General features: G+C 47.8%; 2 protein-coding genes across 4 annotated transcripts; one reads left to right on the top strand and one right to left on the bottom strand.

The window, feature by feature from the left end:
* Nucleotides 1–236: 236 nt before the first annotated feature.
* Nucleotides 237–5,510, bottom strand: nudt8 (nudix (nucleoside diphosphate linked moiety X)-type motif 8). 3 transcript variants are annotated; one of them, XM_064303775.1, is made up of 5 exons: nt 5,254–5,510; nt 2,931–3,872; nt 1,829–1,961; nt 1,473–1,550; nt 237–1,219 (listed from the first exon to the last, which is right to left on the bottom strand). In XM_064303775.1, exons 2-5 carry the CDS (start codon nt 3,869–3,871, stop codon nt 1,034–1,036), a joined length of 1,338 nt encoding a protein of 445 aa, XP_064159845.1. In that variant the 5' UTR covers nt 3,872; nt 5,254–5,510; the 3' UTR covers nt 237–1,033. The 3 variants fall into 3 exon arrangements, with proteins under 3 accessions (XP_064159845.1, XP_064159846.1, XP_064159844.1); XM_064303776.1 differs by lacking the exon at nt 5,254–5,510 and adding an exon at nt 4,981–5,204; XM_064303774.1 differs by lacking the exon at nt 5,254–5,510 and adding an exon at nt 4,230–4,397.
* ftr86 (finTRIM family, member 86) lies at nt 4,476–12,226 on the top strand. The gene is made up of 8 exons (XM_064303767.1): nt 4,476–4,608; nt 7,200–7,764; nt 8,490–8,585; nt 9,380–9,613; nt 10,070–10,229; nt 10,509–10,598; nt 10,793–10,960; nt 11,361–12,226. The coding sequence occupies exons 2-8, from the start codon at nt 7,267–7,269 to the stop codon at nt 11,897–11,899; spliced, it is 1,785 nt and encodes a 594-aa protein (XP_064159837.1). The 5' UTR covers nt 4,476–4,608; nt 7,200–7,266; the 3' UTR covers nt 11,900–12,226.

The following is a 12,226-nucleotide window of genomic DNA, read 5'->3' on the forward strand; positions in this document are numbered from 1 at the left end:
AACTAGTTCCTGTAGGAACTGTACTTCTCCAAACTGAATTGAGCAGACTTGCCATGGAAGGAAACATACATGGGTGCTACAAAGAATGATTATCCTGTTTTCATGTCAGGATTTGCCAGCCAATCTGTTCTCGCACAAATAAGGCATGTGTTTCATGTAATGTGGTCAGAAAAACCATTGATTTTCAAAGGAGGTTAGATTTGCTCGATTGGCTGGTAAGATATGAGGAATCACCATAAAATTTCCCACCCTGATTTTAATACAAAAACAAAGACCAACAGATCATGACCAGGTTCATTAAAAGCGTGTCATTCTGTAACACTTCCATGGAGCCAAAAACCACACTTAGTACCAGTCAAATTTTTCATGTTTTACTGCATCATCTTTAAGACGCAACAATCCGTCATGTCATGCTGGTTACATGTCTGCATCTCTGTCATTCTGTTTGTGTATGTATTTTTGCATGATCCCTAATAGTCGTGTCTGCTTTGAACTGTATTGTATTTTATTTTAATGTGCTGTTTCTCCTTGTAATATCTTTTAACTGAGCTGCCCTCTTGGCCAGGTCTCCCTTGTAAAAGAGATTCTGTCTCAATGGGACTCTCCTGGTAAAATAAAGGTTTAAAAAAAACAACAAAAAAACAGTCCATGTCATGATTTACATGTTAATCTTCTACATGTAATATAATTATTAGAACAGAGTTAAATAGAAGTCATTTAAAGGAGGTACTGCAAGGTGCACGACACCCATACTGTATGACCAGCTGTCCATTGCCGGCAGGTCCCTGTCCCTGCCAGGTGCAGCTCCAGTCAAAGCCTTGTGCTGATTGGCCTTTACCCAGTTATGACATAACGATAGGAACGTCATATATGTTAGCGCAGTCGCTATCAGTAATTCTGCTGTGACACAGTTGAATTGACACGTATGCTAAAATCATACATCGAACTGCTGGGAGAGGTGGACCTGAGCACCGGGTGACGATTGCGATGACTGGCGTCTCCGGCCGGGCTGGGGCTGCACGGCGACGCGTTGCTATGGAGGCACGACGATTTTGAGGGTGTGGTCTAGGGCCACGGCGGTCAGCCCCCACACGCGGTGCTTAGCGTTGAGGAACACGGGCGTGGTGTAGCCGTAGCGGTTGCCGACGCGGTAGTTGGTGTAGCCGCGGTTCTTGGGGCTGCACACGTGAGCTAGGGAGATGGTGAAGATCTCTTCCACCTGGGGGGGGGGGGGGCAAGGAGGAGCTTTACACTGGGGTCACCGAAATGTACACGGGCTTTCTTCTGTTCTCACAGTAACAAGCCATTAAAAGATGAGGGCATTAATGATGTCACATTATGTCAGAAACGGATCTGCTGTTTCACAGATGAGCCACATCCATTTTATCCCGTCGGTGTTATTGTTATCGTTGTTTTGCTGACGTCATCTAATCACCTGTACTTGTGGACAGCCGTACGGGAGCTCAACGTACCTCGCCAGGATTCGGATGGAACGACAGCGCTTCCAGGGGGCCGAGATTAGCCAAAACGGGGGCGATGAGCATTCCGGACTGAAAGGCAAAACCGACTCCGTAAATGGCTCGGTTTCAGCATCGAGGGCACCGCTGCAGCCTTGGCCCATACATCAGCACGTTTCCATGGAAAACTTCCACAGGTAAAAAAAGGTCACGTGCACACTGACAATGGCTAGCTTAAAAACCGTTACATTATCTTTATTTATAACAGGATTAGGTGACAGGAAGACACCACAAATGCTAGCAAACGGCACAAAAGGTAGAGGGAGAGATGGAGGGATAGAGAGGAAGTCATTAGCCACATCTGCTCTCACCATATCCCGCAGTGGCTTCAGAGTGCCCCAAACACTGCTCGCTGCCACGGCAACCCCGAGCTCCTCGCGGGCCTCCCTCAGGGCCGTGTCCACAACGTCCCGGTCCGAGGGGTCCTGCTTACCCCCTGCAAAACTAACACAAATGGACTAAAGGAAATGCACAAGAGCTTAAACTGATCCTGCGAAAAAAAGGTCCATTCACTTCACTGATAAACAAAACAGCTAGGTATGACAGCACAGTGTAGCATACACCATATAAACACGATTCCATTCTGTCCAATTAACAACTTCTGCATTTAATTCTGCACTGCATAATGCAGGACTACTAATATACTAATGAATATAATTCAACACCATATAACATAATTCATCAACACAATTAATGTCATGATCAATTGTTATGTATGAAACATGGTGCCAAAAATCTGAGCTGCAGTATCTTTGCAAATCATCAAAATCTCAACTCAAGACACACATTCCCTATGGTAAAGCCTTTTCCTTTATTTTTCTGTTCTCATCATTGCCATTTGTCACTTTTCCTGTGTCATTTCCCGCTTTTCTGTTCTGCACTGTGGGAAATATTTTTGCTGCAAATCACTCTAGGATGAGAACGTCTGCTAGACAAATGTAATCTGACTTACTTTGTATGATCACTGCACTACTGCAGGACATGGTTTTTATTCATAAATAGCAGACAAGCAGGCAGGAGCTAAATCTTTGGTAAAACAGACTGATCATTTCATAATAGGAGATAACTCAGTACCCCTAAAGACTGCCAACTTCACATCAGTTCAGGGCAGCCACAGAACGGTAAGCGAGTGCCCTGTTAAAGCTGCTGGCCTATGGGGCATCTGTGGGGCTTATGGGGGATTTATGGGGTCTACAGGGCACCTGTGGGGCTTATGGGGGATTTATGGGGTCTACAGGGCACCTGTGGGGCTTATGGGGGATTTGTGGGCATATGAAGCACCTGTGGGACAGGGGATTTGTGGGGACTGTGTGAAACCTGTGGGGACTATGGGGTACCGATGGGGCTTATGGGGGATTTGTGGGGCCTACAAGATACCTGTACAGCCTACGAGGCGCCCAGCGGCTCCATTACCTGACGTCCCCTTTGTGCCTGCCCTTCAGAGTGCTGGACCTGAGAGTGAAGAGGAAGGCGGGCTCCCCCTGCACCAAGCACAGGGACACCAGCACGGCCGCCCAGCCGCGCTGGCCCTCCTTGGCCTTGGCCTTCTCCCGCTCGTACACGGCCATGTTGGGCTGCAGGACCCGCCGGCACCGTGCCTCGTTCTCCGCGGACAGGACGGAGGCGTCGTGCCCCTGGTGCAGGAGCCGGCTTTGGGCGAGCGAGCCACTCTGACGGGGAATCGCGGTCCAGGGCTTTAGCGGGGAGCCGGCCCAGCGAGAGGAGAAGCCCTCGTGAAACAGCCCAGTTTGGACGGGAAGATTTCCGCAAACGTTTCGAACGCCGGTCACATGACTCCGGGCTAATACTGAGTTTGAGCTGAGGCTTTCACCCGTAAGCAGGTCTTCTGGCAGCCGCTTGCTTAGGTCAGTGCGCACCGGCTTCTGCCTGTTCACGAGGCTCAGCTGCTCCAATGAAGTGGTTTTCCCGGGGTCATGTGACACTAGTATGTGACATGTTTGTGTTCCAGCAGTCGTGCATGTGACTTGGCTGGGGTCCTGAGGCAGAGGCAGGCAGTCTGAAAGGACGGCTCTTTCGACGGGCACCTGAAACGGGGAGAAAGCTGTCCTGACGCGGTACCCGTTAGGGGCGTCCCAGGAGACAGCAGCTGTGCTTTTTACCTTCAGATCGCGGGGTAAACTGCTACCCCTCCAATGGCTCCTTTTCTCACCGTGTGGGCGTGGCAGCGCGAGGAGGGAGACCTCGCATAACGTCCTCACAGTTCTCTCCCAGCACGGCTTCAGTGACAGGTTGTTTGATTGGACAGGCGAACGTGGGTCTGCTGCAAACAGCAGCCGCGATCTTTGGGTCCAGACTGAGCCCGAGGAAGCCAAAGGCCGTGAACATCGAAGCATCCTGAAAGCAAGAAGAAAATAGGATTGTGATTATTATTACGATGAATCACCAAGTCACCGCCACCAGCCACCCACCCACCCCTTTTAAAAAAATAATTCAAATTACATTAGACACTTAAGAAGAGTAACTTTTTCCACAACATTTGGTGGTGCATATCTAAAGAGGTTCAGTGTCTTTCGTGCTAGTTCTTAAACTGATTTAACCTGATTTAACGAATCAACAAATCATGGTCTTCAATCAAGGCCTTGTTTCCTCGAATAAAGTTTTTTTTAAAAATGCTGAGTTAGGACAAAAGTTTCACCTACACCGCCAACCCTTCTCTGATAAAACCAGACACCCCTAATGTACAGGACGTACCCCATTGTCCCATAGATCTCAAATAATATTAACATGCATTTACAGTCAATTTATGTTAAAGACGTCTCACTGAAGCTATTTCAATCTAACCACTTGATGGAAGTTAATGCCAATTTAAGGGGACCTCCAAAACTGTAGTCTGGTTCACAAGTGTAGAAATTCATAAAACATGCCCTCGTAAAATGAACTAGTAATTGCAAGAGTTAATCATTACATCTGCCCTCAAATTGAAGGCTAATGAGCGTCAATTAATCGTCTACACTCACAGGTGACAAGTTCTTTTAAACCAGTAGTTACTAACAGCGTGATCTACTCGAAGTCTCAACACCACATAGGATTATGCTGGCACAATACTGAGTACGTTGCAGTTGCAATACGGGTAAGCATAACGGCAAGTTCCAATGTCATAAGCGAATCAATCAAGGACTAAAGGAAATGACTAAATAATAGTAGAAAAACTAACTAACAGCTAAACTGACTTGCTCTCCTGAGTAAGCAATCTTCATGGTTTCAGTGGCATTCTGTTAGTACGAAATTAATTCGGACTTGAGTAGGCTTACGTTAGCTCAAATGATAACGGTGGCTAGCCATTATAACCCAGGCCAGGGTCACATTAGCAGGACTCAGGATCAATCCGAGGCGGTTCTATGTTAAATTTTAAAGTGATTTCAGGAGACTTATCTTAAACAATTATGTAGCTATCTAAGTTAGGTACTACTCCAGCTCGCTACGCTATCAAATGTTAGCCTACCTTTCAAATGTTCCTGCTTGACTCTCTGCTTGCTAGCCAGCTACTGTATGGGCTGAATGGTGGTCGCTAGCAGTAACGTTACAGTAAGTGTAGAGCCACAACTTTAATTCAAAGAGCAGAATGAGCGAGTTTGACAGCACAACCGTAAATTAAATCATTCACAACATTCAAATCACGATCATCCCGTTGGCAAATGACGGGAGTCCCCCTCACACACCAGCATACACACTATAACAGTCCAGTTACATTACGAAAAGTTTAAAAATGACTTACCTTGGACGTGAATGACCGACTGGCTATCTAGCCAGCTCTTCTGTGGCCTTATCAGCTGCCACTGCTCAATATGGCGTAAACAGTACTTCATTTGCCCTCAAATGAAGGCGATGGCAACATGTGTAGTCACCGTCTCTGGTAGTCACAAAATGTATACATTAGGACATGAGTTTAAACAGTCTGGAAATATTTGAAGTGTGCATCATATTCGTGAATCAGAAACTAACAGCGGTCTTTTCTTTAGTGAATTTGTTTGGTGGGGGGATTTTTTTGAGCTCGTACTGCCATCTACTGGCGTGGAGTCTTGACAGAAAGGTTAAACCCGGGATTGAAAAACCATCCTGCTAAAAATTCAATTTTAAATCGGCCCAAAAATGTCAAACTGGATTAAACTGTGTTTCTGACACTTCAACCTCGTTTTAGCAGGTCCACCAGCTGCTCACCTGCTGACCAGCCTATAGTCAGCTAGTCTATCAATAATAATAATGATGATGATGATGATAATAATAATAATAATAATACATTTTTAGGTTGGTTTGGGGGAAGTGGCAAATGACATATCAAATTGACACAATAATGTAAGAGTGACTTTCAGAAATACCCTGAAGAACAAAAAAAACCCTCGTTCACAATGTCACAATGTGCTTATTGTGCTACAAATTACATTACATTACATTACAGGCATTTAGCAGACGCTCTATCAGAGCGACTTCAACTATAGCATTACATTGTATCCATTATACAGCTGACATATACTGAAGCATGCAGGTTTAAGTACCTTGCTCAAGTGACAACAGTGTCTACAGGATTTCGAATACCTTGGTACAAAAAAGTTCTTACCATGCACCGTCCTTATAATAAATGATTTAGCTGATCAAATTAAAGGCTGAGGTGCAACTACCACTGAAGATAATTAGCAAAAACCTGGATGTTTCAGCTTCCCTTGCCAAAATGTTGTGGTTTTCTGCTGAATGACTACACCCTAACTGCAGGCTGTGGTCCGTCCTGTTGCTGTTGACACTGGTGCATTGCACAGCAGCTGCAGGTGCCCGCATTACAGTCAGCGGTTCATTCAAAGAACTGGAGGTGGATAGTTTCCATACAGCAGGTCAGAAAGCACATAAACTATGTGAACATGCAGAAAGACTAATTTTGCATGTGCAATTTTTTTGCCTGTGTCTTACATACAAACTGTTGTCAAGTTCAAAATAGCTGTAAAAAAAGATGATTGATAAAAAATTTAACCATTTACATATCATTTATTTTGCACAATGTATTTTTCAATTTGCATGGTCTCAGTTTAATGACTCAGTAAGTTACTAATATAGATGTATTTTGAATTTAGAAACCCCACAAGGCCTTGAATAGATAACAAGCGATGAAAAAAAATTTGATTAGAGGCATACTAGAGCAGTTACTCTAAAATAAATATCAGTTTTTCTCTTGCTTATACAACAGATCACTTGGGTGAGAAACCAACTCGTTGGGGCACAAGGTGAAAATAAATGTTCAGAAAAAGTTTTTCATATTGGCAGCAAAGGCACCTGCTTGGGTAATCAGGGCAGTCCACAGCTCTGAAAGCAGAACAATGCTCAATCTGGATGACTCAGTTACTGTAACACACAGCACACTTTGTGCTCCTGTTGTCACAATCTCCTCCCTGTGATGCAAGGTGTTACTGGTCTCTCCGCATTCTGTGTGATATCCGCATTCACGTGTTTGCGTGCCTCCACGCGGAAACATTGACGTTGTGATGACCCCGTCCGGGTGACACAAGCCCAAAAGGAATCCAAACGGTCGGGGAAATATCCGTCACTCTACTAGTTTTTCCAGCCTCGGTTCAAAGCCCCACCCATTTTTAAATGATGTCACCTCCCTGTGTCTTTTTCTTGAGCATTTCTCACTGCCCTGAGCCTGTCTCGCTTCTGTGTCTGCCTCGCACGCAGGGAATTTTGAGTTTACACGTTGACCTTCGACGTTCCTTTCTCGGCACGCTGTGCTTCGGCTATCGTCATGGCTACCGCTCGGTTCCCAGAGGAAGAGTTCGCCTGCCCCGTCTGCCTGGAGGTGCTGCGTGACCCGGCCACCCTGCCCTGTGGGCACACCTACTGCCTGCCCTGCATTCAGAGGCACTGGGACCAGGGGGAGGCCAAGAAGGTGTACAGCTGCCCCCAGTGCCGCAAAACCTTCACCCCCCGCCCCATGCTGGCCAGAAGCACGCTGCTGGTGGAGGCCATGGAGAAGCTGAAGGTGATGGGCGGGGCGGAGGGCGCGCCCCCGTCGATCTCCTCCGCGCCGCTGTCCGTGCCCTCCCCGTGCCCCGGCGCTCCGCCGGACGGGGACGGGCTCTACCCGCAGCTCCCCGTGAGCCCGCGGCTCTGCCCCGAACACCGGCAGCCCCTGGAGCTGTTCTGCCAGGAAGACCGGCTGTTCGTGTGCCGCGCGTGCGGGGACCACGCCCACAGGGACCACCGCGTGGTCAGCGCCGAGGCGGCAAGGGTGGAGAGACAGGTACGGGCCCAGACACCGCCTCGCAGCTCTCTCTCTCTCTACGTTCATGGCAGAGAGGGAACACTGACCTCTGAAAGGATTTTGAGAGATGTTTCCTTTTTCCTCATCTGGCTTTATATCTGGTGTTTGTGAGAGACCTGGTTTGAGGTTTGGCTACGCTGTTTGTGCGTGTGTGAGACCTGCTTTGACTTGGTGACCGTGTGTGTGCGTGTGCGTGTGTGTGTGTGTGTGAGAGAGAGACCAGCTTTGACACTTGGTGACTGTGTGTGTGTGTGTGTGTGTGTGTGTGTGAGAGAGAGACCAGCTTTGACACTTGGTGACTGTGTGTGTGTGTGTGTGTGTGTGTGTGTGTGAGGGAGACCTGCTTTGAGACTTGGTGACCCTGTGTATGATTGTGTGTGTGAGAGAGAGAGCTGCTTTGAGATTTGGTGACCCTGTGTACATGTGTGCGAGACCTGCTTTGACTTGGTGACCGTGTGTGTGTGTGTGTGTTTGTGTGGTGCGTGTGTGTGTGTGTGTGTGTGTGTGTGTGTGTGACCTGCTTTGACACTTGGTGACCCTATGCGTGTACGTGTGTGTGTGTGTGTGTGTGTGTGTGTGTGTGTGTGTGTGAGACCTGCTTTGACACTTGGTGACCGTGTGTGTGTGTGTGTGTGTGTGTGTGTGTGTGTGACCTGCTTTGACACTTGGTGACCCTATGCGTGTACGTGTGTGTGCGCATGCAGCGGGATCTGGCTCAGATGCAAGTGGACACGCAGAGAAGGATCCAGGAGAGGGAGCGGAACCTGCAGCTGCTGCCCCAAAGCGCCCGGGACCGCAAGGTCAGCAGCCCCTCGCCCGTCCCGCGTGACACCGTTACACACCCAGCTGCTCTTAGCGCGAGATATCGGACAGCAACGAGGGAAAGCCCATGTGGTTGCCTGTATAAACATTTCTCTGCATGAGCCGAGATGATAAACCCTGTTTGTTAGCCTCATACCCAAATCCAAATCTTGAGAGATTTAACGTGTTAAAAACAATCTGCAATTCAAACAACTAAAGAAAAATACAGTGCCTTCAGAAAATATTCACACCCTTGAACCGTTTCATATTTGTTCCTGTTCCTAAAATTTGAATGCATTATCTCCGTCAGTAACACAATAAATTCAACTTTTTTTTTTTTGATGCAAAGCATATTTTTTTTCACATCTTTTTAAAATGAAAGGCTTTTTCAGTTAGAAATGTTTTGTTTTGTTTGTAACCTTGTTGTTTTAGTTTTTGCTGTGTGCTTTGGGTCATTGCCCTGTTGGGCCATCTTCACCCTAAACCCAGATATTTTGGTACCTCTGAAGGATTTTCCTGTATTTGGCTCCATCAACCTTGCCAAATCAGTTGCTGTATTTGGATCAATCAATATTGAAATGATTTTGTGCAACTTTACGAAGAGCTTACACCCTACTAAGATTTGTGTTATGGACACATGGTGCAACCAAATTTAGTAGCTGTGAACTAACAAGCCTGCAGTGTGAACTTTATGTTCCAACTTAAGGGAGGACTTACAAAAAGTTGCTGCAACCCTACCCAGCATACCGGCCCAAAGTCTAAATTTCCCCTCCGCTCCCCTTCATTCCACCAGGGGGCAGTGCAGGCCCTGCAGCGTGAGGCCAGAGAGGTGTTTGCTGAGCTGGTGCGGAGCGTGGAGCTGGCGGGGGTCCAGGTGCAGGAGCTTCTGGGCGCTCACGAGATGGCGGAGGGCAGCCGGGTGGAGGGGCAGATCCACAGGCTGGAGCAGGACCTGGCCCGGCTGCACAGTCGGGACGAGGAGCTGCGCAGGCTGGTGCACATGCAGGACCACTTCTGCTTCCTGAAGGTACGTGATTGGTCGAGACCATCGGGGGTCTGCCATCGAGCTACATGGGGCGATAGTGGTGTTCCAGAATCCGTCCTGGGAGATTCCCAGCTATTCTTTGTTTTGAAGATTGATAAATTAGTTTTCTGGTGCTCTCATGTTGAAAGCCCCATCACTGTATCAAATACAACTGGGTCAAAGGTTAAAGAATATTTTCAGCTAGCTCTTTCTCCAAATGATGGTCTGTCAATATTCCCTTGGAATTATGGCAGTAAATTATTAAACTTATTGAACAATATACAGAGTGATGAGCTGGCCGACAAAATATATTTTTTTAGACATAGCTATCTGTGGACTACTATATAGCTGTTATGGGTCTGTGTTTAACATGGGTCTGTTCACTGTAATTTAATGTATTTTTCTGTACACCGCACCACTGTGATGTCATATCCTCCCTCCCCCCACCGCCTCCTGCAGAACTTCCTGACCCTGGACACCCCCATCCCAGAGGGAGAGGGAGAGGTGGCCGGGGCCAACGCTGAGGCAGTGGTGCTTGGGGTGCAGACAGCGCTGCGGGAGTTCTGGGATCAACACCAGGAGCTCAGCAAGGCAAGCCTGGCCAAGATCTTCCGTACAGGTGTGTGTGTGTGTGTGTGTGTGTGTGTGTGTACGTGTTCAAGTGTGCATGTCTGGAGTGTAAGAGGAACTCGGTCACAAGCATTGTACGTCAGTTCTTTGGCACAGTTTTTCAATACGCTAGTGGTCTTCATGGGAAAAAATGATGCTACTACCATTTAAAAAGAATTTATTATCTCAGTGTTATCCACAGTGCTGGGATGAGAATAATGGTGAAACAGGTATGCTACATGTCCAGCTGACATTATCGATGGGCACTCAGAGGCTTTGTGTTTTGCAGTCAATGATGCATCGGCTTTGGCTGAAACACCGAGGACTGCAGCTCCTCTGCCCTCTGAGCACAGGGAAGATTCAAACTCTCAACCCCCAGGTAACTGGAAAATCAGTATCCTTTGAACCACTCTGAAAACTAGATTCTTACTGCCCAGATCTTCCGATGGAAATGCCTTTTTAAAGATTTTCTGGTAGACAGTCATATAGTTTCTATAAAAAATCAGAATGTTGAAACGGTCCACTTCACTACGGCACCACAGAATAAATTCTCAATGCTTCCTTCCTTTTCAGTGAATGAAATGGCAGCCAGCAGTATGGCCAGTTTGAACGCAGCCAGTGGAACATCCAATCAGAACCCAGCCAGTGGAGTGTCCAATCAGAATTCAGCCAGCGAAACCGCCAGTCAGAACCCACCTATTCAATACCAAGAGCCCAAAACCCGAGATGAACTTTTAAAATGTGAGTTCAGAGTCTTTAAAAAAAAAAAAAAAAATGAAAACCTGTTCCAGAAAATGAAACATCTTTTTTAAACTAAACCAGTCTGGTTGTGCTTACAGTGATGCCCTCATTAATATTAATGCATCTTGTGGGTAGATGTAATGGGGGGGGGGGAGCTTATGGGATGGGAGGTGCTTGTCTGTACTCCTCTCCATTTCTATTCAAATACTGGAATGCTTACTGGTCCCGGGAATTTAAAGATAAAGATAAAGATAGACAAGTTTTCACAGCATACCAGAGACAAAGCCAGACATTGTCAGCAAGACAACGTAACTGAAGCTCAAACACCTTGCATGCAGCTCTGGAGGTAAAAGTGACAGAACAAATGCTAAAAACGTCCGACCACCTTTCTGCCCTCCAGTCCGCTTCGAGCCCACGCTGGACCCCAACACGGCGTACCGCCAACTGCGCCTGTCGGACGGCGACCGCAAGGCCACGCTGCGGGCGGAGCCCCAGCCGTACCCGGAGCACGCCGGCCGCTTCCTGTTCTGGCGCCAGGTTCTGTGCCGGGAGCCGCTGGCCGGGAGCCCGTGCTACTGGGAGGCGGAGTGGACCGGCACCAAGGTCACCATCGGCGTGGCCTACGCGAGCATGGGCAGGGCGAGCTCCGACGAGAGCTGCCGGCTGGGCCACAACGCCCAGTCGTGGGGCCTGTACTGGACCGGGACGGGCTTCTCTCTGTGGCACGGGGGGCGGGAGACGCCGGTGAAGGGGCCCAAGGCCCGGCGAGTCGGGGTTTACCTGGACCAGCAGGCCGGGGTGCTGGCTTTCTACAGGGTGTCCCACGGCCAGGCGGAGCTGCTCGTCAGGGTCCAGGCGGACTTCTCTGGGCCTCTCTACCCCGGGTTCAGGTTCTGGACCGGGGTGGGTTCCAGCGTGACGCTCTGCCAGCTAGATTAGCCAGCGCTGGCCAGGTCCAGTCCAATTCTGATCTGATTCTTTAGGCGTAAATGGAATTACTGCTACTGCTATCGCTGAGGACAAATGTGCGGTTATGGCATTTCCTGTCAGTTTTTCTTCCAAAGACCTTTGCTGCACGTTTCATCACGTTCCTGTATATGTCTGTCCCATTTTCCCCCATATTCAAGTCTTTACCAACAGATATTCAGATTTGGTTTCGATGCCATGCACATGTTCAGCAATGATATGACCAATTAAATGTTTCAAAATAGTTTTTTTTTGTTTGTTTGTTTCTGCTACAAAAAATAAAAGCATTGAAATTTGTAA

The sequence above is a fragment of the Anguilla rostrata genome, chromosome 12 (assembly GCF_018555375.3).
Source record: "Anguilla rostrata isolate EN2019 chromosome 12, ASM1855537v3, whole genome shotgun sequence".
Taxonomy (NCBI): Eukaryota; Metazoa; Chordata; class Actinopteri; order Anguilliformes; family Anguillidae; genus Anguilla; species Anguilla rostrata.

What these genes read in the sequence shown, in the direction of transcription:
- ftr86 (XM_064303767.1), top strand. Translation starts at nt 7,267, where the DNA reads ATGGCTACCGCTCGGTTCCCAGAGGAAGAGTTCGCCTGCCCCGTCTGC. An exon ending in CGGCAAGGGTGGAGAGACAG is followed by an intron (nt 7,765 to 8,489) that starts GTACGGGCCCAG and finishes GTGCGCATGCAG; the next exon opens with CGGGATCTGGCTCAGATGCA. An exon ending in TTCAAACTCTCAACCCCCAG is followed by an intron (nt 10,599 to 10,792) that starts GTAACTGGAAAA and finishes CTTCCTTTTCAG; the next exon opens with TGAATGAAATGGCAGCCAGC.
- nudt8 (XM_064303774.1), bottom strand. Translation starts at nt 4,264, where the DNA reads ATGTTAATATTATTTGAGATCTATGGGACAATGGG. An exon ending in GAGATCTATGGGACAATGGG is followed by an intron (nt 3,873 to 4,229) that starts GTACGTCCTGTA and finishes TCTTGCTTTCAG; the next exon opens with GATGCTTCGATGTTCACGGC. An exon ending in AGGCACAAAGGGGACGTCAG is followed by an intron (nt 1,962 to 2,930) that starts GTAATGGAGCCG and finishes CATTTGTGTTAG; the next exon opens with TTTTGCAGGGGGTAAGCAGG.